Source organism: Myotis nattereri (genome assembly GCF_964212035.1).
Source record: "Myotis nattereri genome assembly, chromosome: 3".
In the NCBI taxonomy this organism is placed as follows: Eukaryota; Metazoa; Chordata; class Mammalia; order Chiroptera; family Vespertilionidae; genus Myotis; species Myotis nattereri.
Window position 1 is genome coordinate 44,783,526 of NC_138077.1, and position 27,017 is coordinate 44,810,542.

A 27,017-nucleotide genomic window follows, 5' to 3' on the forward strand; every position below is an offset into this window, starting at 1 on the left:
ATGGGTCTACTCCGACTCCTGGTGCTCTGCACCTTGGCCCTGAGCTGCACCACTACATCTGTGCCCCTGAAGGTCCCCAGCCACTTGCCTTTCCTCCTTCGTGGCTGCAATGATGCAGATATGCTGGCTATGGCAGCATCTGTCCTGCAGGACATCAATGACGACCTAAAGGAAGGCTATGTGCTGAGCCTCAACCGAGTGAGCGCTGTCCAAGAACACAGACAGGCAAGTGACAATCCCCTACCTGGGGCAGGTGTTTGCACAAGCTGCATAGACCAGCCAGGGGGTAGACATCCAGGGACAAATATTAGCAGATGCTTTCCAACTTGGAAACCTGCTGAGAAGTCTCTGCTCCCCTCTGCTGGGTTGTACTACATGCTTTTACTGTTAACAGGAACAAGTGCTAATAGTATCTTACTCTGACACTTGACCAGTGTCCCATAGTCTATAAGACATCATCAAAAATATGATAGCCACTGGTTCCGCCATAAATCAGAAACATTTTTGACCTGTCTTTAGGGGTTTCTGCTTCATGTGGGCTGTGGTACATTTTTTCACCCCTTCCCACAGGATGGTCTGGGATCTCTGTTCTATTTCACACTGGACGTACTGCATACTACCTGCCATGTGCTCAGCAAGAAGCCGTGGAGGGACTGTGAGGAGAGGCACCTGCATGAACAGGTAAGTGTTTGTATCCCAGGAACTCTAGGGGAAAAACAGGGTGTCCTCTGTCTACAGGGTGAAGATTGCTCATTGTGTGCCATCTTTTATTTTTAAAATTTATCTTTATTGTTGAAAGTATTACAGATGTCTCATTCTCCCTCCCTGCCCCCCGCCGCCACATTTACCCCCTCTAGTCTGCCCCTGCCCCCTGCCCCCTGCCCAAGGCCTTTACCACACTATTGTCTGTGTCCATGGGTTATGCATATATGCATGTAAGTTCTTTGGTTAATCTCTTCCCACCACCTACCTAGCCCTGCCTTCCCTCTGAGATTCATCAGTTTGTTCCATATTTCTATGTCTCTGGCCATATATATATTTTTTAAATATACACTGAGTGGCCAGATTATTATGACCAGCCAGATTATTACCACCACCCCATCAGTACTTCATTGACACTTCCAAAAATGCTGAATATTGAAAACTTCCTAAGCAAATACTCTCAAGGTTTTATTATTATTTACATAGCTAATTCACTTAATTGTACTGGTGGGGTGGTCATAATAATCTGGCCACTCAGTGTTTTTTTATTGATTTCAAAGAGGAGGGGAGAGGGAGAAAGAAATAGGAACATCAGTGATTAGAGAGAATCATTGATTGGCTGCCTCCTGCACATCTGACACTGGGTTCCTCCTGCATATTCCACACTGGGGATAGAGTCCAAAACATGAGCATATGCCCTGTCTGGGAATTGAACCGGGACCTCCTGGTTCATAGGTCAACACTCAACCACTGAACCATGTGGGCCGGGGGGCCCTGGCCATCTTTTAAATATCCTTCTTTATAATCTCTTGACAATGGTGACCCTGTGGTTATTCCCATTCTATTTGACAAAACAGAGTTTAATTTGGGGGAATTTATGAGAGTCCCAATGGGGTTGTGATCCCCAAATTGTTTCCTAGTTCCAAGACCCTTCTGTAGGCTCGAGGCCTGTGTTTAAATTGTGAGAAGAAGGTCTGAGCTGTAGTGCTCTGGATGTGTGTTTAAGGAAGACTGTGGAAGCAGTAAAGGAAGAGCTTTTTATTTGCTTGGGTTTTTTGTTTGTTTTTTTTGCTTTTTTTTTGTTTTAATAAATACTAATATGAAGTTTGAGGCTGGGGAATGGAAAGGCTTACAGTTGAAGCTCTCAGAGGTGCTGTGGAAGAATTTTCTGGAATCATAGGACCTAAAGGGCCTGAGAATTGATCTTTTAAAGATGACAATTGAAGAGGCTTGGAAATAATAATTTTTATTTGTTCTCAATTATCCTGATTTATTTCCATTTATTGATATGACACTTTTGAGTACATGATTGTGTTTAGAAGTAAGCTATTTGATCAAGATATCTTTTCTTATCATGTAACCAGATTTCTCAAACTGCAGCTATCTGATTTTTTTTCATATTTTTTTTAAAATTTTTTTTACTTGCATAAAGTATTACAAAGAGCATTACATGTGTCTCCTTCTTGCACCCCCTCCCCCTTGACATTCCCCTGGCCCCCCTACCCCCCAGTGTCTTGTGTCCATGGGTTATGCTTATATGCATGCATACAAGTTCTTCGGTTGATCTCTTACCCACCCCTCCCAACCCTCCCTGGTCTTCCCACTGTAGTTTGACAGTCTGTTCAATGCTGCTCTGCTTCTGTGCCTATTTTTGTTCATCAGTTTATGTCTGATTTTAAAGAGGTGTTTCTGGGAGTCTCATTTACCCTGTTGTAAATTATATTTATTAAGGTTACACTAGCTGCTAAAACACATGCCCAAAAAGTATATACTGATTCCAACATGATAGAAGTTTATTTCTTATTCATATAAATTTAAAACAGAAATTCTTATTCAAGAGGAGGCTTTCCTCCAGGAATGACGTGGAGACCCGGGTTTCTTCCACATTTTGGCTGTAGACTCTGCCACCTTCAACTAATGGCTTCTGTGGTCACCATGCTCATCTACATCAAGCTATAGAAATAGAAAAGGCATGGTGGACAGACGGCACATTGGAGATCTTCATGAGCCATCTTGGAAGTGATTACAGCCACTTCTGCTCACCTTTATGTGGTTAGAACTCAGTTATACACAGTCACACCTAATTGGGAGGGAAGCTGGGAAATGTAGTATAGCTGTGTCCCAGGAGAAATTTAAATTGTTTGAAACTACCCCCTGGCAGTTTCTCACTCTCAAAGCCACCAAAATTGACCTTAAATTTTTCATTATTTAAAAATAAAATGTGCAGCCTGGCTTGTATGGCTCAGTGCTTGAGCATCGACTTATGAACCAGGAGGTCATGGTTTAACTCCTGGTCAGGGCACATGTCAAGGGTTGCAGGCTCGATCCCCAGTAGGGGGCATGCAGGAGGCAGTCAATCAATGTTTCTATCTCTCTCTCCCTCTCCCTTCCTCTCTGAAAGAAATAAAAATACATTTAAAAATAAAAAGTCCAATTTCATTTTGGGGGGTATTTTAAAAAGTCAGAGTTTGTACCATGATGTCATAAAATATGTTTGTTGGTTCCAGGTGTATGGCAAATGCAAAGCATTATATTATGTGAACATGTCACTAAGAATTCTTTATTTACCTGCTTATAACTGTACTCTTTGCCCAGGTAAGAGAGTGGTCTGAATTTGTTTATTTTAATGAAAGATGAAACAATGAATTAAGCAGGGCTATGCTCCTGTTCTTATTTCCTATTCATACCAAGGCCAGGTTCTTAATGTATCTGATACTTGCCTCCCCTGTGAAATTCAACTTGCACTGCTCTTCTTCCCATAATTAGTCTTCCTAAATTTCCTGCAGTAGTTTTATTCATGAATATTGAATTACATCCTAAATTTTTAGTCTGACATAAATGGGATCATCTCTACACTGGTTCCCAGGCTCCCTTTCTAGCTATCTCTGCCATTACCTCCCTGACTATATCACCTTTGTACTTCATTCAACTGAAAATTCCACTCTTTTCTGATACACATTGCACTTTCCAATCTCTGCATCTTGCTTGTACCTTTCCCTCTGCTGAGGATGCCCTCCCCTGGTACCCACACCCTTGTAACTTATATTTATTCTTTAAGGTCCACTGCCAATGTTCTCTATAATGTTCTCTATTCAGGAAAGGAACAAACTCTCCTGCTCTCATTCCTATGAAACTTTAACCTAACCACTCATGGAGCACAGACCATGCACTGCCTTGATTTGAAGTCTTCTATCTTATTTCATGCAGAATATTTTATACCTTCTTTCTTCCTGCTACAGCCTCCCCCAAGTTCCTAACAAGTGTAAGGAGTCCATAATATTGTTGAGCAAATGAACTAAGAATGAGGATGAAACTAATGACATTTCAAATATGCATATGTATTCATTCTGGATCCTTCTCTTTGGAAAACAAACATCCAAGGCATAGGGAAATTAGATATGGCTACTTGTCAAACTATTATGTGCATGTGCCTCCCCTGGTGGATCTTGTTCAAGTACAGACTCTCATTCCACAGGTCTGTGGTGGGGCCTGAGAGTCTGCATTTCTAACAAGCTCCAGGTCATAAGACTGTTGCTGGTTCCTTTGAGGGACAAGGCAACAAAACAAATGTTGTATTAGCCACAGTTGAAGCTTCCTGGTTGAGAAGATGAGCCTTACTTAAACTAGAGAACAACAACTAGTAAAACAGATCAGGACTCAAAAGTCACAGGTACCAGAGGTATGGGAGGTCAGAAAGTGACACATAGGGTTGGTGCCACGAGTGACAAACTGTGGATGTAACTCCCCCAAAGAATGGCCAAATACACTCATATAAATGCACGATTGATCAACTGTTTTGCTCTATAAAAACTTGCAGAGAAGTTCCTACCCTAACTTTCACACTAGTTTTGTAACCCCCAGTCAGAAATTCTGCCTGTACCATTAGAATGATTATTCTAGTCAATCATACAATGAGTTGGCCAATTTCTGGCCAACTTACATTTTTGAATCAGAGAGAGTGCTTGCACCTTTAATATGTCACTCATTTATTCACTCAATGAGCATTTGCAAAGCACTTACATTATCTTAGGTGTTGGAGACTAAGAAATGAATAAGACATACCAATAATAAGATCCCAACCTTTTAAGATACTCAGCTAGTTTACAGAGGCAATAATGATAGAAGGTATTGAGCTACTAATAGGGGGGAAGTTTTTTGTGTCAATATAAACACATATGTGTTTTGAAAAAAATTCCTAGCATAAATACATTTGTGTTAGGTGAAAAGAAATTTTGCTTAGATTTTTTAATACATTATTGAAGGAATACATGCTCATTGCAGAAAACTCACTGCTGATAGCTAACTTTCATTCCAGATAATGCCTTTTCCATGCCATCCTTTCAGAAACTGAATATGTTTTTTTATTTAATCTCTGCTTCTGCTGTGGTCATATGATTTATAGGATTAAAAACCATTAAGGAGCTTTATTTTTAAACTACTCTCTTTGGCATCAACAGTTTCTCGAAGAAAGATTCAGAATATGTGTCCTGACTGCCCCATCCCCGCTAACTTGTCAGATCCCAAAGTTCTGGAAACTGCCACAGAGACACTTACAAGTTTCAACAAGGACAGTGAATCAGGGCAATATTCTCTTGTCAAAGTCACCAAAGCTTCTAACCAGGTGAGGTGGAAATGCCCAGTTACACCAACAATGTCTCATGACTGTTGCTATCAATTTTTAAACTGAGAGGAGAATATTAAGGCACTTCTTTTGGTTATAATCCAATCTTTACTCCCTGCTTTGGTAGACCTGAAGCACATTCAATCAATTATGTTTCAGTTTCTAAGTTATTCCATGAAATTTCCACAAAAGTTGTGGGATTTGATTTTACCTCATTGCCTTTAAGGCATGAATGGAAATGGACTCAGAGTCTCCTTTGTTTATTCTACCCAGTTTCACTATTTACTGCTACATTCTCATATCTGATTGACCATGGATCTCATTTAGCAGGTCAGCTTCTGCTCCATGTTAGGCCTGGAGTGGATGTTGAGTTTTGTGGATTAGGAGAAATGGAGGCTCATCTGTATTTGAATTATGTTGATATCTATCATATAAAGAAATACAAATCTAAAAACAAAACTGCTTGAAGAAAATTAAGCTCACCCAAGGGAAGGTTATTAGAACCCATTCAAATCCCTAAAAGAGAAAGGAATGCTGATTATGTTTTCTAAATAACAAAATCATAATAGGGTGTTTGATCATGGTGGGAGTTACAGGGACAACAGGAGACCTGTGTTGACAATGACTCAGGGAATGTACGATTTCTATAAATATAATGCTGCCAAACCTCAGTTGTTTCTCTACATAGAGAGGTTTGATTTTTATTTCTTAACTCTTGTCTCATACCAGTGGATGTATGGCCTCTCCTACTTTGTGGAATATTTAATCAAAGAGTCACCATGTATCAAAACTGAAGCCAGCAGTTGTGGATATCAGCCCACTGACTCTGGGGTGAGTATTCCTGAATGTTTTCCTAATTTAAGATTTGTGTTCCCAGATCATCTATAAGTATGATTGAGCATAAATTATGTATGAGCTGTCAAAGACACTTTTCTTCTCCTCAAGGAGTAACTGAGTAATTAGAGGTTGTGGTGGCTCAGATGCAATAATATTTTATTGTAAATACAATTTTCATCAGCAATGTTATACCTTTGCAGTAAAAGATCATAGAGGCTTTAAAATATAGAGAAACCTTCTCAGTGGTTGATTGTGGTCCTACTTATATCTGAACAAATCCAGTTACATTTAGAATACAGTTTTATTTCTTGGGCCACTCCTTAAGAAGGACAAAGTCAAACAGGACGTCTTTGAAAGAATTCATCCAAGATGAAGAGGGTGCCTTGAAGCCTTCTGACATACCTGGTGGGAATGCCAGTTGGCACAATGTGTTGTAACACAATTGGACAAAATGACTCAAAGTCTTTTTCCATTTATTTACTTATCCTACCTAATAAAAGAGAAACATGGTAATTAGCCGTACCTCCCCTACCCTTCTCATTGGCCAATCAGGGCAGTATGCAAATTAACTGCCAGCCAAGATGGCGGCCGGCAGCCAGGCAGCTTGAAGCGAACATGAGCCTTGCTTGCTTCAGTGACGGAGGATTCCAACGTTCCCCGCCTGCCGCTGCCAGCCTCTGAGCTTGCAGTTTGAAACATTGTTACAAATATAGAAGCTAAACAAAACCCCAGAAACCTGCTTTCAGCCAGCCGGGATCTCAGAGCTGGAGTTGAAACAGTGTTTTGATTATAGAACCCAAACAAACCAGATACCTGCTTTCAGCAGCCGAGGCCTCAGAGCTGGAGTCAAGCCTCAGAGCTAAAGCTGGCCCAGAATAAAAAAAAAAGAAAACAAGGAGCGGTTGGGAGCTTCAGTCACCCGCCATCCTGAAAACAGCCCTCAGCCCCTCACCCAGACTGGCCAGGCACCCCAGTGGGGACCCCCACCCTGAAGGGTGTGTGACCAGCTGAAAACAGCCATCATCCCCTCACCCAGGCTGGCCAGGCACCCAAGCAGGACCCCCACCCTGATCCAGGACACCCTTTAGGGCAAACCAGCTGGCCCCAACCTGTGCACCAGGCCTCCATCCTATATAGTAAAAGGGTAATATGCCTCGCAGCACCGGGATCACCGGCACCGGGATCATCATGACAGGGGGTAGCGCCCAAACTCCCTGATCGCCCTGTGGCTCTGTGTGTGACAGGGGGCTGGGCCACAACCTCCCTATCTGCCCATTCGTGACAGGGGAAGGCACCCCAACCCCCTGATCAGCCCTGCTCTGTGTGTGACAGGGTGCGGTGCACACCCCCTCCCCCCCCACGGGCCCTGCTCTGTGTGTGATGGGGTAGAGCCATAACCTCCCCATCGGCCCTGCCCTGAGTGTGACAGGGTGTGGCGCCCCAACCCCCTGATCTGCCCTGCTCTGTGTGTGATGGGGGCGGTGCCCCAACTCCCCTATTGACCCTACTCTGTGATTGGCCCTGCTCTGTGGGTGACAGGGGGGAGCTCCCCAACCCTCTGATTGGCCCTGCTCTGTGGGTGACAGGGGGGAGCTCCCCATCCCCCTGATCGACCCTGCTCTGTGCATGACAGGGTACGGAGCCCCAACCCCCCTGATGGGCCCTGCTCTGTGAGTGACAGGGGGCAGCGCCCCAACCCCCTGATCGGCCCTGCTCTGTGCATGACAGGGGGTGGCGCTGCAACCTCCCCATCGACCCTGCCTTGAGTGTGACAGGGGGCGATGCCCCAACCCCCCAATCGGCCCTACCCTGAGCGTGACTGAGGCTGTCATCGCAACCTCCCGATCCGCCCTGCTCTGTGCATAACACGGGGCGGCGCCCCAACTCCCCAATCAGCCCTGCTCTGAGCCCGACCAAGGGCTGCACCTAGGGATTGGGACTGCCCTCTGCCACCCGGGAGCAGGCCTAAGCCAGCAGGTTGTTATCTCCCGAGGGGTCCCAGACTGCGAGAGGGCACAGGCCGGGCTGAGGGGCCCTCCCTACCCCCCAAGTGCACAAATTTTTTTTCACCGGGCCTCTAGTTTATAATAACAGCTTTATTAAGACATAATTCATACACCATTAAATTCACCCTTTTAACCTATACAATTTAGTGACATTTTAGTGTATTCTCAGAGTTGTGCCACTGCCATCAGTATTTAATTTTAGAATATTTTCATCAGTTTCCAAAGAAACTCCATACCCATTAGCAATCACTCTCCTTAGTCCTTTACTCATGCCCATGGAATCCACTAATCTATTTGCTATCTCTGTGACTTTACCTTTATCTGAACATTTCATATAAAGGAATCATACTGTATGGCCTTTTCAATCTGTCTTCTTTCACTTAACATTTTTAAAAAATATATATTTTATTGATTTTTTTCAAGGAGGAAGGGAGAGGGATAGAGAGTTAGAAACATCGATGAGAGAGAAACATCGACCAGCTGCCTCCTGCACTCCCCCCCCCCCCCCACTGGGAATGTGCCCACAACCAAGGTACATGCCCTTGACCGGAATTGAACCTGGGACCCTTCAGTCCGCAGTCCGACACTCTATCCACTGAGCCAAACCGGTTAGGGCTAACATAACATTTTTAAGGTTTATCCATTTTGTAGAATGTATGAGTGCTTCATTTCTTTTAATTATCAAATAATATTTAATTGTAGGTATATACCACATATTATTGATTCATCAGTTGATGGATATTTGGGTTTCCTCATTTGAGCTATTATGAATAATGTTGCTATGAACATTTGTGTACAAGTTTTTATGGATACATATGTTTTCATTTCTCTTGGGTATATACCTTGGACTGGAATTGCTGGGTCATATGAGAACTCTATGTTTAACCTTTTGACTAACTGTGAAAAGTGACTGCACCAGTTTTATAAACCCATCAGCAATATAGGAATGTTCAATTTCTCTACACACATGCCAATGCTTATTATTATTATCTGTCTTTTTATTATAGCCATCTTACTGGATATGAGGTAATATTTTATTTTGGTTGTTATTTGCATTTTCCTCACGGCTAATGATGTTGAGGATCTTTCAATGTGCTTGCTGGACAATTGTATATATTCTTTGGAGAAATCTATTCAAATCCTTTGTCCATTTTAAAATTGGCCTATTTATTTTTTATAGTTGATGTGTAAGAGTTCTGTGCATATTCTGGATACAATCCCCTCATCAGATATGTGGTTCTCAAATATTTTTTCCGTTGTCTGGATTGTCTTTTCATTTCCTCGATGATGTTTTTTGAAGTACAAAGTCTTTAATTTTGATGAAGTCGTAGTTGTCTATTTTTTCTTTTGTTGAATGTGCTTTTGATGTCATACTTAAAACACCATTGCCTAATCCAAGATCAGTAAGATTTATTTACTCCTATGGATTTAGCCAATGGTTTTATAGTTTTAGCTCTTATCTATGACCCAATTTTAGTTAATTTTTGTATATGATGAGAGGTAGGAGACTCAACTTTATTCTTTTGCATGTGGATATCCAGGTGTCCCAGCACTATTTTTTGAAAGGACTATTTCTTCCCCCATTTAATTGTCTTGCATACTTCAAGAAGATCAATTGACCATAAGTATAAGGGTTTATTTCTATACTCTCAATTTTTCCCCACTGATCTATATATCTATTCTTACACCACTACCACTCTATCTTAAATATTATAGCTTTGTAGTAAGTTTTAACATTGGAAAATGTGAGTCCTCCTTGCTCTCATTCAAGATTGGTTTGGGTATTCTAGATTCCTTGAATTCTTACAACAATTTTAGGATCAGCTTGTTAGTTTCTATTTTTAAAAAGGCAATTGGAGCCCTGGCTTGTGTAGCTCAGTTGGCTGGAGCATCATCATGTATACCAAAAGGTTGCAAGTTCGATTCCTTGTCAGGGCACCTACCTACTAGTACATTGTGAGTTTGATCCCCAGTTAGAGTGTGTACAGGAGGCAATTGATCAATGTTTCTCTCTCATGTAAATGCTTCTCTCTCTCTCTCCTTTTCTCTCTCTCTCTCAAATCAATAAAAATATGTCCTTGGGTAAGGATTAAAAGAAAATGGAGTTGGTTATTTGAGAGGGATTGGTTGCATTGAATCTGTAGATCAATATGGGAAGTATTGTCATCTTAACAATATTAAGTCTTCCAATCCATGAATATGGGATGTCTTTCCATTTTTTTAGAACTTAATTTTTTTCAACAATGTGTTGTAGTTTTCTGTGTACAAGACTTTTATTTATTTGTACACCTAAATATCTTATTCACTTTGATGCTACCATCATATATTTGTCTTCTTAATTTTATTTTTGGATTATTCATAGCAAGTTTATAGAAATAAAATTGATTTTTATATATTGATCTGTATCTTGTAACCTTGCCAAACTCATTTATTAGTTCTAATAGTTTTCCAGTAGATTCCTTAAGATTTTCTATATATGTGCAAGATCATGTCATCTGCAAATAGAAATAGTTTACTTCTTCCTTTCCAATCTTCATGCCTTTATTCATTGATTTGACTAATATTCCTGGCTAGAACTTCCAGTACAATGTTAAATAGAGGTGGGGAGAACAGATATCCTTATCTTATTCCTGTTTTTAGGGAGGGAAGGATTCAGTATTTCATTATTTAATATGATGTTAACTGTAGGTTTTTCATAGATACTGTTTATCAAGTTGAGAAAGTTTTCTTCTATTGTTAGTTTGTTGAATATTTTTATCAAGAGAGAGTGTTAAAGTTTGTCAAATGCTTTTTCTGTGTTAATGAGACAATCATTTGATTTCCCCCTTTTAATCTATTAGTATTATATATAGCAATGATTGATTTTTCTATATTAATACAGTCTTGCACTTTGGGAATGAATCCCAATTGATCATGGTGTACACTACTTTTTACATGTTGCTGAATTCCATTTGTCAGTATTTTTAAAAAGATTTTTATCTATATTCATAGGAGATACTGATCTATAGTTTATTTTTGTGTTGTCTCTGCCCTATTTTAAATATTAGTTTAACATTGGCCTCATAGAATGAGTTGAAAATTTTCTCCTATTTTATTTTGGAAGAGTTTGTTGGTATTCATTCTTCTTTAACTGTTTGGTAGAATTCACCAATAAAGCCATCTGGGCCTGGGCTATTCTTTGTGGGAAGTTTTTTTTTTGGACTAATAATTCAATCTCTTGTTATAAGTCTACTCAGATTTTTTGATTTCTTCTTTAGTGGATTTTGGTAGCTTGTATCTTCCTAGGAATTTGTCTATTTTGTCTAAGTTATCTAATTTGCCAGTATAGTTGTTTACGGTATTCCGTTTTTATTTTTGAAGGATCTAAAATAATGTTCCCTCTTTAATTCTAATTTTAGTATTTTGAGTCTTTTTTGGGGGGTCAGTCTAGGGCTTTGTCAATTTTATTGATCTTTTCAAGGAGTCAACTTTCAGTTTTGTTTATTTTCTTTGTGTTATTTTTATCACCTCGTTTATTTCCTCTCTATTCTTTATTTTTGCCTTCTTTGTGTTTGCATTGGGCTTATTTTACTCTACTTTTTCTAGTGTTCTAAGGTAGAGCTTAGGTTATTGATTTGTAATCTTTTTTCTCTTTTCTTTTTTATAAAACATATATTTTTGTTTATTTTAGAGAGGAAGGGAAAGGGAGAAGAAAGAGAGAGAGAGAGAAACATCCCTACTGGGGATCAAACTCATAACCTGGGTATGTTCTCTGAGTGGGAATCGAACCAGCGACCTTTGAATACCTGGAAAGATGCTCAACCAACTGGCCAGGGCTCTTTTTTACATCTATAAATTATTTTTGAAGGAATTTTTTTAGCTTCATCTCAACAAGTTGTGTACATTGTGTTTTTGTTTCCATCCATCTGAAAGTATTTTCCAGTTTTCATTGTGATAGCTTCTTTGACAAATTGGTTATTTAGAAGTATGCTACTTAATTTCTATATATATATATATATGAAATTCCCCAATTTTCTTCTGTTATTCTGTTTCTAAAAACATTTCATTGTGGTTGGAGAATGTACTTTGAATGATCTTAATTCTTAAATTTACTAAAGTTTATTTTATGGTTTATAATAAGGAATATCCTGGAGAATATTCTATGTACACTTGAGAAGAATGTGTATTTTGCTGTTGTTAGGTGAAGCATTTGGTAATTGTCAGGGTTAGTTGGTTTATAGTGTGGTGTAAAATTTCTGTTTCCTTGTTAATATTCTGCATAGTTGTTCTATCCATTATTGAAAGTGAGGTTTCAAACTGTTATTGTTGAATTTTCTACATCTTCCTTGAATCTGTTAGTTTTGGCTAATGTACTTTGGGGCTTTGTTGCAGGTCATATATATGTATAGTTGTCATGTTTTTCTAATAAATTGACTTTTTATCATTATAAAATGTTTTTCCTTCTCTCTAGTAACAATTTTTGTCTTAAAGTCAATTTTGCCTAATATTTGTGTAATCATTCCAGCTCTCTTTTGGTTACTGTTTACAGTGTAAGTTTTTTCCATCTTTTTACTTTCAACCTATGTGTGTTTCTCAAAAGCCTTTTGCAACCAGTCAATTGAATATTCTCAATTTTGTCAAGGAATAATTGGGAAAACATCTTCAGCCTATCTTGTGGAATCTCTCTTTCCCACTTGTCAATGACTTCTTGGGCAGATCTCCTAACTATCTGATTATTTTCAAAAAGAGAAACAATTTCACTTAGGTAATTAAGATTCACTTTCAGGTACTGACTGTTCAGTCAATTCTGAATCAACAAGAAATCTCACATTTAATACAAAGTTTTCCCATTCCTAGAGCTTAAGACCTGATGTGAGGAAGGGATCAAAGTCTGTCCTTTGATTTTTTCTTTTCCTCCTGCAATCTTTTGCTTAATTCTGGATCTTCCAAGTTCAAAGAACAATGAGAGAGGAGTAGAGAAGAGAGTACCGAGTTTTTTTACACAACTAAACCTACAGTTGTAGTTTTCTCTTGGTCTACACTGGCTTTCTATGAAACAGGCTCCAGTGTTGGTTCTCTCAGATGGTACAACTGTGAGTTCATCCAGAGGTCTTTTCCTAGTAGGATGATGTTTTCTCCAGCTGCCTCCTTGGAACTGTCCCTTCTTAGAGCCCCCACAAAATTTTACTATTAAATGCCCTGTATTTGAAAGTCCCTTCAGGTGGGCACATTCAAAAGAATACTACATATGACATTTGCTTGTCCCATGTAAACTTCACAGATTTTTACTATCTCAGACAGTGGAAATAGGCTTCCCTTGCTGCCCTTTCTTCTTACCATGGTAGGCTGCTTTACCAAGATCCTCTCTTAGAATGCTCTAAGAGAGAAACAAATCCCTATCTCCATAGCGCATATGTCCCTAAACTCTAGGATTCACACATCAAGCATGCCTTCAAACTCCCTTTTTGTGGTCTGCTTTAATTTCAGCACCAGGTAGGCCTAGGAAATATGATAGCTCAGCAAATCCCAGGCTGAGTGGGAGGGGCCCGGCTCTACTTGGTACCAGTACCTGCAGTCTCTCCAGCAGGTTCACTCAGAGCCCTTTCCCTATGTGACTTGGTGATCAAGAGGAGAAGGGAAGGGCTGAAGCACCATTCCCCAAGAACTTTCCACATTAATGGATTTTCCCCGCTCTGAAGAATTTCTAATCTTCTCTTCATATAGTCTGGAAGATGGGTGATAGAGTAATATTCAGGCACTCACTTTAGACACATTTTAGTAAATTCAATGTGAATACTGTATTCTTAAAATTCTTTAGAAATTGAGGCAACATTTTATTATAATATTCTATTTACACTTGAAAATGTCTATCCTCTGTGACTCTAAAATTTCTCTTCCAGTAATTTACCCTAAGAAGTTAATTAGGTATATATGAAAAGATATAGCTTCAATGTTTAAACAAAATAAATGAGATACAATTTAGTGTCTAACAAAAGAGAACTTGTTAAATAACAGAGGAATACTAGGTAATCATTATAAAGATCATAGAAGCCTGGCCTGTGTGGCTCAGTGGTTGAGCATCAATCCATGAACCAGAAGATGGTGGGTTTGATTTCTAAACCCCAGCAGGGGGTGTGTAGGAGGTAGCCAAATGATGATGAAGTTTCTCTCTCATCTATGTTTCTATCTCTTCCTCTCCCTTCCTCTTTCTCTAAAATCAATAAAAACATATTTTTAAAAAGATCATAGGCTCGAACCAAGATGGCGGCATAGGTTAATGCCGGAGTTTGCTGCCTCGAACAACCACTTCAAAAATACAACTAAAAGACGGAACGGACATCACCCAGAACCACAGGAAGGCTGGCTGAGTGGAAGTTCTACAACTAGGAGGAAAGAGAATAAATAGCATACCAAGACTCAGAGGAGGCGCAGTGCTGAAGTCAAATACTAAGGTGCAGAGTGCATGCAGAGTGGGCTGGTGGCTGAGGGTGCGGTTGGCGTTTTCAATTGGGAGCTCCAGATCCGGGCGAGTCTTTAGGGACCCAGACTCAAACGGGAGAAGCCGGACTGTCTGGCTTCGGTCGGAACTCGAAGGCAGCTTTCTCTCCGAGGTTTGCAGAGGTTGCTGGGACTCAGAGAGGCAGAGCCCCTGGGGAAGGGACTGAGAGCAGCCATAACTGCTCACTCCAGCCCACCCTGTTGATCCCGTGAGACCCACCCCGCCCAAGCCCTGCACAGAGGCATTTGCCAGATAGCCTCAGGCAAAGGCTAGATTAGCACCTCCCTAGAGGACAGAAGTTCTCTCACTGCAGACACAGCTGACTCTCACAGCCAGTTGGCCTGGAGGTCAAATCCCCGCCAGTGATACCTACAACAATCTAGGCTTAACTACAACAAGACTGCGCATAAAGACCACTAGGGGTTGCAACAAGAAAGCGTAAAAAATGCGGAGACAAAGAAACAGGGTGCAGATGTCAGAAATGGAAGATATAGAGCTCAAAACCACACTTTTAAGGTCTTTCAATAATTTTCTAAAAACTGCCGATAAATGTAGTGAGATCCTCAAGAAATCTAATGAGACCCTCGATGTTGTGATAAAGAACCAACTAGAAATTAAGCATACACTGACTGAAATAAAGAATATTATACAGACACCCAACAGCAGACCAGAGGAGCGCAAGAATCAAGTCAAAGATTTGAAACGCGAAGAAGCAAAAAACACCCAACTGGAAAAGCAAAATGAAAAAAGAATCCGAAAATACGAAGATAGTGTAAGGAGCCTCTGGGACAGCTTCAAGCGTACCAACATCAGAATTATAGGGGTGCCAGAAGATGAGAGAGAGCAAGATATTGAAAACCTATTTGAAGAAATAATGACAGAAAACTTCCCCCACCTGGTGAAAGAAATAGACTTACAGGTCCAGGAAGCGCAGAGAACCCCAAACAAAAGGAATCCAAAGAGGACCACACCAAGACACATCATAATTAAAATGCCAACAGCAAAAGACAAAGAGAGAATCTTAAAAGCAGCAAGAGAAAGAAACCCAGTTACCTACAAGGGAATACCCATATGACTGTCAGCTGATTTCTCAACAGAAACTTTGAAGTCCAGAAGGGAGTGGCAAGAAATATTCAAAGTGATGAATACCAAGAACCTACAACCAAGATTACTTTATCCAGCAAAGCTATCATTCAGAACTGAAGGTCAGATAAAGAGCTTCACAGATAAGGAAAAGCTAAAGGAGTTCATCACCACCAAACCAGTATTACATGAAATGCTGAAAGGTATCCTTTAAGAAGAGGAAGAAGAAGAAAAAGGTAAAGATACAAATTATGAACAACAAATATGCATCTATCAACAAGTGAATCTAAGAATCAAGTGAATAAATAATCTGGTGATCATAATAGAATCAGGGACATAGAAAGGGAATGGACTGACTATTCTTGGCGGGGGAAAGGGGTGTGGGAGATTCGGAAAGAGACTGGACAAAAATCGTGCACCTATGGAAGAGGACAGTGGGTGGGGAGTGAGGGCAGAGGGTGGGGTGGGAACTGGGAGGAGGGGAGTTATGGGGGGAAAAAGAGGAACAAATGTAATAATCTGAACAATAAAGATTTAATTAAAAAAAATCATAGAAGACTATTCAATGCCATAAAAGGATTTTCACAACATATTATTAACTGACAAAAGGGGGTTATAAATAATATATAAATTATAATCCTATTTTCTAGAAGAAAAACGATATATATGCACAGGAAAAAAGATTAGAAGAAAAGAATTCATATCTTTCTGTGAAATTATAGGTCTTTTTATTTTCGTTCTGTTTATCCATATTCTAAATAACTGTTACATGTGTAATAAGAAAACAAAATTATTTTATTTTTGAAATAAAGAAAAGTTGAAGGAGCTGAGAGTGGGGTTTTTTTCTGAGAAGAGTGTTAACGTGAAAGCATTCAAACCTGTAAAGAATTTTTGTGAGTTTATTTAAGTCAAACTGTCCACAATTCCTGAGAAGCAGAGTCTCAAAGGTTTTGGATAATGCTCAGGAGAATGGCAGTTTTTCACTTTGTTTTATACATTACAATCAAAGGAGGAGATGTAAGTGGGTTACATAAAATCCATTGGTGATAGATTAGGGAGGTGGGAGAAAACAAAGCTGTGGGGGAGGGAACCCCTGAGATTGAATAAAAGGTAAAAGTAAATTGATAGATACATACTTCTTCTTTTTTTTTTTTCTTTGCTATACATACTTCTTTTACTTAGTTGGGTACAGGATAGTTAATGTCAAAAATTATACTTTTTTTTACTTAGGTGGGTACAGGATAGTTTACAGTTAACAATTAACATGATAACAATAACAATGAAAGAATTTATGGTCTCTGTCCTTACAATTATCCCATTGATAATTGTAAACAGTTGGTTGTGCCCTGAGGGGTCTGGAAAAGGGGAAGATACAAGTTACCCTGACATTTTAGGTATGTTATCTTAAATGCAAAAAGACAATAGGCTCAGTTAAGGTAAAGATTGACCTTTGTCAGGAAAGATATTGGCCTAGGACAGTGATGGCGAACCTATGACACACAAACTCATTTTTTTGGTTGATTTTTCTTTGTTAAATGGCATTTAAATATATAAAATAAATATCAAAAATATAAATCTTTGTTTTACTATGGTTGCAAATATCAAAAAATTTCCATATGTGACATGGCACCAGAGTTAAGTTAGGGTTTTTCAAAATGCTGACACACCGGGCTCAAAAGGTTCGCCATCACTGGCCTAGGACATGACTACCCACTGTAAACTGCCTTTAGTTGAAGTTTTAATTTCAGACCATCCTTTGTGCTTACTTTAGATCTTTGAGTTTGCAAGACCGCCATGCAGGCCTTCCCTGAGTTTGTCAGATTAGCATGTGGCCCCTTTCCTCCACAAGAGTTAATTTAGATGAAACATACATAAAGGGCTGCTCTATATGAGAGTTGAGAACAAGTTATTTAAGTGACCCAAGGGTAGAAATAGGGCCAAGAGGTACACAGTCTATAGACACAGATTTCCACTTTGTATAAAGAATTTTCTAATAAAGTTTGTTCCTCAAGAAGTTTTATTTTATTTTATTTTTAAATTTTATTTATTGTTTAAAGTATTACAAATAGTACTACATATGTCTCCTTTTTTGTCCCCCCCATTGACCTTTCCCGGGCCTCCCCCCCCCACGCCCTCACCCCCCTGTTCCTCCCAGTGTCTTGTGTCCATTGGTTATGCTTATATGCATGCATACAAGTCCTTCGGTTGATCCCTTACCTCCCCTGCCCCGCCAACACTCCCCAGCCTTCCTGCTGCAATTTGACAGTCTGTTTGATGCTTCTCTGCCTCTGTATCTATCTTTTTGTTCATCAGATTGTAATGTTCTTTATTATCCATAAATGAGTGAAATCATGTGGTATTTTCTTTCACTGCTTGGCTTATTTCACTTAGCGTAATGCTCTCCAGTTCCATTCATGCTGCTGCAAATGGTAAGAATTCCTTCTTTTTTATGGCAGCATAGTATTCCATTGTGTACATGTACCACTGTTTTTTTCAATCCATTCATCTGCTGTAGGCCACTTAGGCTTTCCAAATCTTAGCTATTGTAAATTGTGCTGCTATGAACATAGGGGTGCATATATCCTTTCTGATTGATGTTTCTCTTTTTTTTTGGATATATTCCTAGAAGTGGTATGACTGGGTCAAATGGAAGTTCCATTTTTAAATTTTTGAGGAAATGCCATACTGTTTTCCACAATGGCTGTACCAGTCTGTATTCCCACCAGCAGTGAAGGAGGGTTCCTTTTTCTCTGCATCCTCTCCAGCACTTGTCATTTGTTGATTTGTTGATGATAGCCATTCTGACACGTGTGAGGTAATACCTCATTTTTATTTTGATTTGCATCTCTCAGATGATTAGTGACTTTGAGCATGTTTTCATGTGTCTCTTGGCTTTCTGAATGTCCTCTTTTGAAAAGTGTCTATTTAGGTCCTTTGCTCATTTTTTAATTGGATTGTTTATCTTCATTTTGTTAAGTTGTATGAGTTCCCTGTAAATGCTGGAAATTAAACTGTTATCGGTGATAACATTGGCAAATATGTTCTCCCATGCTGTGGCTTTCTTGTTGTTTTGTTGATGGTTTCTTTTGCTGTGCAGAACTTTTTATTTTGATGTAATCTCATTTGTTTATTTTCTCCTTAGTCTCTCCTGCTCCAGGATCTGTAACTGTAAAGATATTGATATGACATATATCTGCAGTTTTTCTGCCTATGGAGTCTTGTAGGATTTTTATGGTTTCCTGTCTTCCATTCAAGTCCTTTAGCCATTTTGAGTTTGTTTTTGTGTATGGTGTAAGTGGTGATCTAGTTTCATTTTTTTGCATGTATCTGACCAAATTTCCCTGCACCATTTATTATAGAGGCTGTTTTGACTCCATTGTATGTTCTTGCCTCCTTTGTCAAATATTGAGTATAATGGCTTGGATCAATTTCTAGGTCCTCTATTCTGTTTCATTGATCTATATGTCTGCTCTTGTGTCAGTACCAGGCAGTTTTGAGAACCATGGCTTGGTAATATAGTTTGATGTCTAGTATTGTGATCCTTCCAACTTTGTTCTTCTTTCTCAGGACAGCTGTGGCTATTTGGGGTCTTTTTTTATTCCAGATGAATTTTTGGAGAGTTTGTTCTAGATCTTTGAAATATGCCATCGGTATTTTAATAGGTATTGCATTGAATCTGTACATTGCTTTAGGTCAGAGATCCTTAAACTTTTTAAACAGGGGGCCAGTTCACTGTCCCTCAGACATTCCACACATGCGCACTGCAGGCCCGGGACAAGTCAGCTGCTAAGCAGGACAGGCAGCGGCAGCAAAAACACCCAGCGAGCCGGATAAATGTTTTCGGCGGGCTGCATGTGGCCCGCGGGCCATAGTTTGAGGACCCCTGCTTTAGGTAGTATGGACATTTTAATGATGTTGATTCTACCAACCCATGAACATGGTATGTTCTTCCATTTGTTTATGTCTTCCTCTATCTCTTTTTCAATGTCCTGTAGTTTTCCAAGTACAGGTCTTTTATGTCCTTGGTTAAGTTTTTTCCTAGGTATCTGAATTGTTTTTTGTGCAATGGTAAATGGGATTGCTTTTTTAGTTTCTCTTTCAGTGAGTTCATTATTGGTGTATAAAAAGGCCATAGATTTCTGGGTGTTGATTTTGTATCCTGCTACACTGCCAAATTCATTTATTAGGTCTAGTAGTTTTTTGATGGAGTCTTTGGGGTTTTTTATATATAGTATCATGTCATCTGCAAATATGGACAGTTTTACTTCTTCTTTTCCAATTTGAATGCCTTTTATTTCTTCTTGTCTGTTCTCTATGGCTGGTACTTCTAGTACTATGTCGAACAAGAGTGGTGAAAGTGGGCATCCTTGTCTTGGTCCTATTCTTAGGGGAAATGGGTTTAGTTTTTGCCCATTGAGTATGATGTTGGCTGTAAGTTTGTCATATAGGGCTTTTATTATGTTGAGGTAAATCCCTCTATTCCCACTTTGCTGAGAGTTTTTATAGAGAAACGGTGTTGGATTTCATCAAATGCTTTTTCTGCATCAATTAATATAATTATGTGATTTTTGTCTCTCAGTTTGTTTATGTGATATATTACACTTATTGATTTGCAGATATTGTACCATTCTTGCATCCCTGGAATAAATCCCACTTGTTCATGGTGTATGATCTTTCTAATGTATTGCTGAATCTGATTTGCTAGAATTTTGTTGAGGATTTTAGCATCTATGTTCATCAAGGATATTGGCCAGTAGTTCTCTTTTTTTGTGGTGTCTTTATCTGGTTTTGAGATTAGGGTAATGCTGGCTTCATAGAAAGAGCTTGGAAATGTGCCTTCCTCTTAAATTTTTTGGAATAGTCTGAGGAGGATAGGTTTTAGTTCTTCTTTGCATGCTTGGCAGAACTCCCATGTAAAGCTGTCCGGACCAGGGCTTTTGTTTGCTGGGGCACTTTTGATCACTGTTTCAATTTCTTCAGTAGTTATCGGCCTATTCAGGTTTTTTGATTCTTCTTGGTTGAGTTTTGGGAGCTTCTATTTTTCTAAGAATATGTCCATTTCATCTAGGTCAGTGATTCTCAACATGTGGGTTGTGATCCCTGTGGGGGTCAAACGACCCTTTCCACAAGGGTTGCCTAAAACTATCAGAAAACGCATATATAATTACATATTGTTTTTGTGATTAATCACTATGCTTTAATTATATTCAATTTGTAACAATGAAATTGGGGGTCACCACAACATGAGGAACTGTATTAAAGGGTCGCGGCATTAGGAAGGTTGAGAACCACTGGTTTAGAGGATTTGTCCAATGGTGATAGTGGGGTATTAAAGTCCCCTACTATGACTCTATTGCTGTCAATCTCTCCCTTGATATCCTCCAGAAGTTTTTTTTTTATGCATTTGGGTGCTCCTGTATTGGGTGCATATATGTTTACCAGAGTTATTTCTTCATGTTAGATTGTTCCCATTAGTGTTATGAAGTGGCCTTCCTAATCTCTTGTTATGTCCTTCACTTTGAGATCTAATTTGTCAGATATAAGTATTGCAACCCCAGCTTTTTCTTCATTTTCATTCTCCTGAAGAATCTTTTTTCATCCCTTCACCATCAGTCTGTGTGAGTCCTTATTTCTGAGGTGGGTTTCCTGTAGATAGCAGATATATGGGTCATGTTTTCTTATCCACTCAGTTACCCTATGTCTTTTGATTGGGGCATTTAATCCATTTACATTTAAAGTTATTATTGATAGGTACTTGTTTTTCACCATTTTTATTCTTTATGCCTGTGTTCCTTCTTTGCTTCCTATTTCTTCTTTTTACAGCAGACCCTTTAGCATTTCTTGCATTGCTGGTTTGGTGGTAATATACTCCCTTATTCCTTTTTTGTCTGGGAAGATTCTGATTTCCCCTTCAATTTTGATTGATAACCTTGCTGGGTACGGTATTCTTGGATTCAGACCCTTCCTTTGCATGACTTTGTATATTTCATTCCATTCCCTTCTGGCTTGATGTGTTTCTGTTGAGAAATCAGTCACTAGTCTGATGGGTAGGTAACTTTCTGTCTCTCTCTGGCCGCTTTTAAGATTCTTACTTTGTCATTGGTGTTTGCCAATTTAATTATAATGTGCCTTGGTGTCAGTCTTTTGGGGTTCATTTTGTTTGGGACTCTGTGAGCTTCTTGGATTTGTGTGAGTTTTTTCTTCCCTATATCAGGGATGTTTTCTGTCATCATTTCTTCAAACAGGTTTTCTACTCATGCTCAGTTTCCTATCCTTCTGGCACCCCTATTATGCGAAGGTTATTTTGTTTCGTGTTGTCCCTTGGGCTCTCCTCTTGTTTTTTAAGTTTTTTTTTTTTCCTAGATGCTGCTCTGTTTGGGTATTTTTTCCTACCTTGTCTTCTAGCTCACTGATGTAGTCCTCTGCTTCTTCTAGTCTACAGTTGATGCTTTTTATTGAGTTCTTTATAGCAGCAATGTCATTTTTCATTTCTTCTTGGTTCTTCTTCATTTCCTCTTGGTTCTTACACATATTGTTGAATTTGTCTTCCATTCTTTTCATCCACCTTATGACCATTTCTCTAAATTCTTTCTCTGACATATTGCTTGCCTCTATTTCGTTTACCTCTTTTTCTGGTGATGTCTTCTTTACTTTTATTTGTGGGCTGTTTCTTTGTCTACCCATGATCTCTCTTCTCCGGGTATCTGGTTATGTAGATCTCTTTCTCCAGTATTGATTGAAAGGCACAAAATACAACACAACATACACAATGCAAAAGGCACTGAACACAAATGTATTCATAGTAATAACCCCAAATAAAGGTGAACACCAGAGTAAAGAGAATTAGGGGAGAAGAAAAAAAAGGAGTTCAAAATGATATTGAGAAAAGGAAATAAAGTAAGAGAGACAAAAAAAAGAGAATAATAAAGAAGGAGGGAAAAAAACTATTTATGTGGGGAGAAAACACCAATGGAACAACCACTAATCACAAAAAATGCAAACAACAAACACCCAGAGATGAATGCAAACTACAAACAAAAGCTAATAACAAGAAAGGAGAGGAAAAACAGAAGCAAAAAACAAACAAAAACAAAAAACTTAAAAAGAAACAATATCCACAAACAAGCACAAAAACCCCCAATCTAATCAACAATCAAGCAAACAACAACAATAGGACAGAGAGAAAGCAAGGCAAAACAAAACAAAATAAAACAAAAAACCTAGAACAAAACAAAACAAAAAAACAATAACAACCACAAATAAAAGGGAAGAGAGAAAAAAATTTGGCTAGTGAAGAAAGAAAACAGAAGTATGTATGGACTTAGAGCAGGGGATCAGAAATTAGATATATAGTAGGGTGAATTTTTAACGGGGTAAAAAGAAGGAATAGTGATAATCTAAAGCAAGAATAGGGTAAGAGAAACAGGACAACAAAAGGGGAAAGTGAGGTAGAGAGTGTTGGATAAAGGTAAAGTTGAGATAGAGCAAAATTATGCTAAAGGAAAAATGAAAATAGAATCCACAGCACTAATGCCAATATAAAATAAAATAAAGAGAAAATAAAATGACACTTTTTAAAAAAGGTAAAATAGTAGTAGTAATAATAGTGATTAAAAATAAAATTATAGTAATTATAAAGGTAAAATCAAGTGAGGGAAAAAGAAAAAAAATTCGTTTCCTAAGTGAAAGATGAAAAAATAAAAATTGTGCAGTAGTGAAGGTCATTCACTTCCACTACTGTCCTGTTTGGTGCACCAGTTTCCTGTCTGGTAGTCAGGACAGTATTGAAGTTCACTGCATTCCACTGCTCCTCTGTGTTGTAAGCCACAGTCCTGATTTTCAAGCAGGCAGTATTTCTTTGTTTCTTATGCTACTTTATTTGTGTTTACATAAGAGTCAATTTGTGATTCAACCCCTGGCTGGCAGTGTTTCTGGATTGACCTCTGGGGCTATAAGTCCTCTCTAGCCAGTATTTAGATTTTGTTTTCCCTGTGGCACTTAATACTGGTTTGGAAGATTGGACTGCCCCAGATTTTGTTCTCTGATCGTTACTCCCCTCTCTGACCCCCAGGTTCCACAAAAACAACTTTCCCCTGCAATCTCTTAGAGCAGTGGTTCTCAAACTTCTGGCCCTTTAAATACAGTTCCTCATGTTGTGACCCAACCATAAAATTATTTTCGTTGCTACTCCATAACTATAATATTGCTACTGTTATGAATTGTAATGTAAATATCTGATATGCAGGATGGTCTTAGGTGACTCCTGTGAAAGGGTTATTCGACCGCCAAAGGGGTCGCAACCCACAGGTTGAGAACCGCTGTCTTAGAGTATCCCTAATCCAGTGATCCTATGTATTTGGCTTAGTAATCAAAAGCAAGGATTTAAAGAGAAAAAAAGGGCCAGAGTAAGTGTGTGAACTTTCAACTTTTACCCTCTGGCACTGTGCGCAACTCTGTGAACGTCTCTGTGCATGTCTTTTTTCCCCTGGTACTAAGCAGCTGGAACACTGGTAAAATTTCAGGCTGACTTTTTGTGCCCAGTTCAGCTATGGGTTGATTCTTAGAGTTCCCTTCTGCCAGCAGCCCTGCAGATCCCCTTCCACATTCGCGGATCATGCTAGCTCCAACAGCCGCAGATTTTGTGGGGCGCAGACTTCTCCCGAACCTCTAGATCCCTTTGTGCACATTTCTCTCTCCAACCTGGATCACAGACCTCACCTTTCCCTAGGCGAATTCTGACCTTTCCATAAGAAGGTGCAGAGCTCACCCGAGTCCCTGTATTCGTGCTGCTTGAGATCCGGCGTTCCTGATTTCGCAGCTGGTCCCTGGGTGTTGTGGTTGTAGAGTCCTGGGATGTATAGGCTTCTCATAATAGCCACTCTCCCCTTCAAGATGGTGTGGTCTCCACGGCACAGCTGGTTGCTCTGGGAGAGATTTCAGCAGCAGTGGAGGCTGTCGTTCAGGGGAGCCTGGTCCAGAGGTCCCCAACGGTCCCTTGGAGTATAGCTGTTCCTCACCCACAAATATACACTCCACGTACGTCCACACACTCTCCTTTCATTCTCTCACTCACACACTATCTTGCAGTCTGCCTTCACGTTGGCAGCCTTATTTCTCCTCCTCCTCCTCAAGAAATTTAAAATTTTCCATCATTGGAGGCAATTTAGACTTGTTTAGATGGTTATCTGGAGAGATAATCTATATATATAAAAGGCTAATATGCTAAGTGTTCCTTCCTCTGTCCAACTGGCCGTTATGATGCTCACTGACCACCAGGGGGCAGACACTGTATGCAGGAGCTGCCAAGCTGCAGTGACTTGGCAGCAGCGGTTCTTGGGTGATGCACTCTGAAACCAAAGAGGAGGGAACCCAATTCCTCATGGGGCTGCGTGATTCCACCTTTGGCTGTGGGTTATGTTGGTACTGGGGAACTGTCAGCCCCAAATCTGGTTTACTGCACACTTGCTTTTGCGTTCCACACCCTGTACAACAGCAACTTTGCAGAGTGCCCTCTTGTACTCCAGAACCCCTCAGGGGAAGTTAGAGAGCCAGTTTTGGCCCAATCCCTGCAGGCCAGGCCAAGGGACTCCACCTGGTGGAGGGACCCCACTCATTCCTCAGACTTTCAAGCCATGGTGCCACCCCAGCTGCAGCTGGCCAGGGAAGAACCACAGGAAGTTGGCTCCAGAGCGTTTTTGGCCCCTTTTGTTCAGTTCCACCCTGTCAGCCAACTTGTAATTAATTTGCTTTCAGAGTGCACGAATCCATACACCATGTGACTAGTCTAGAGATAATTGGCTCAGAACCTACCTATTGCATGGTAGTAGCATATAAATGTTGTTTGGCTGTTTGTGCACTCAGGCAGAAAGCAAGTTGATTTCCATTTATGATCATTGATAATTGTAAAACTCAAACAATTTTGTATCTTCTCTCTCTCTCTCTCTCTCTCTCTCTCTCTCTCTCTCTCTTTTTTTTTTAGCCTGTTGGTATTTGCAGAGGTACTCTGCGTCGAAGATTTGAAGTAAAGCTTGTCAATATAAATTGTGACTTCTTTCAATCACAGGTATTTTTTCATTCTAATTGTTTATCTTTCTGTGAAGAAAAAAAGCCGAATATCTATGTTTTAACTCTCCCTACCTCATCCTCTCATTTTATTTTCCTAAGATCCATGATCACCATTTTATTTAGGCTGCCCTGAGGTCACACCCATAGGCTAGCAGCTAGCTAGTTAAAGACCTGTCACTCTTTGTTTTAGTCCCAATGAGTTCCTGCAGAATAATTAAGACTTTCATAAGTAGGGACCTCTGAGCTTGGATGGCTCAGGCCCTGAGAACTTAAATTCAATGTCCCAAAGACCCTTACCCTGAACTGATGGGAGAAGTTGTTTCCATGGAAATAGTTGGTCCCATTCCAGAATTATTTATTGAGCACTTAATATGAGACAGCCTGATATAGTTGAAAGGGTGGTTGAGAGAGGCCACCTGGATTCCAGTCCTGCTCTGCTACCTATGAGCTAGGTGACCATGGGAAAATTCTTACCTCTCTGAGTCATGGTTGCCTCATCTATGAATGGGCTTGCAATGCTTACCTCATTCAGTTTCTTGTGAGAAATTAGTGAGAAGACCTGGATAAAGGGTGCTGTATTGGGCCTGGCAGAGCATAAACAATTAGTAATGGTGCTATTGCTGTCACACTAGGAGCAGGGAGACAGCCCACTAGGGACTTTGAATAAGCCATTTAAGTCCTCTGGATCAAGCTTGCTATCAAGCCTCTACCAGTCCTGGTTCCTCCTGGCCCTTATGTGTTTTGCTTTATAACCCTTTTAACCAAAGGCCCATTCCTCTAGCTGGCTCCCCTTGAAACATTCCATCAGAAAGGCATAGAACAGCTTAGCCTGGTACCAGCCACAGAAGAGATTTCCCTAGAGAACATTCCCTTATTGAAAGCATTTTTATTTCAGGCTCTCACCCCTAGAAGGAGAAAATTCGCTGTTTACCAGAGAAACAAAAAACCTACACACTCACCCTCCAAAGATGTGCTAAGAGGATCTGTCCAGTCCCTTCCTGAGATGGATGATGAAGAATCTCAGGAAACGGATCCTGCTGAGGCCTTCCCTGTGCACCTGGATCTAACCACAAATCCCCAGGGAGAACCCCTCAATGTTTCCTTCCTCTTCCATGGGCCTATGATTAAGAAGCTGTTAGTCCTACCTTTCCCCAAAGAAGAACAGCGCTCTGCTCAGTGTCCTGGAAAAGCCTCCATGAGCAACCCTATTCTTCTCCCACCATGA

At 39.8% G+C, this 27,017-nt stretch overlaps 1 protein-coding gene across 1 annotated transcript; it reads left to right on the plus strand.

The window, feature by feature from the left end:
- Nucleotides 1–27,017, plus strand: LOC308515206 (fetuin-B-like; the record flags this gene model as incomplete). Its single annotated transcript, XM_081085770.1, has 7 exons — nt 1–225; nt 571–681; nt 3,210–3,297; nt 5,160–5,323; nt 6,053–6,154; nt 25,707–25,790; nt 26,727–27,017. 7 exons carry the CDS (start codon nt 1–3, stop codon nt 27,015–27,017), a joined length of 1,065 nt encoding a protein of 354 aa, XP_080941896.1.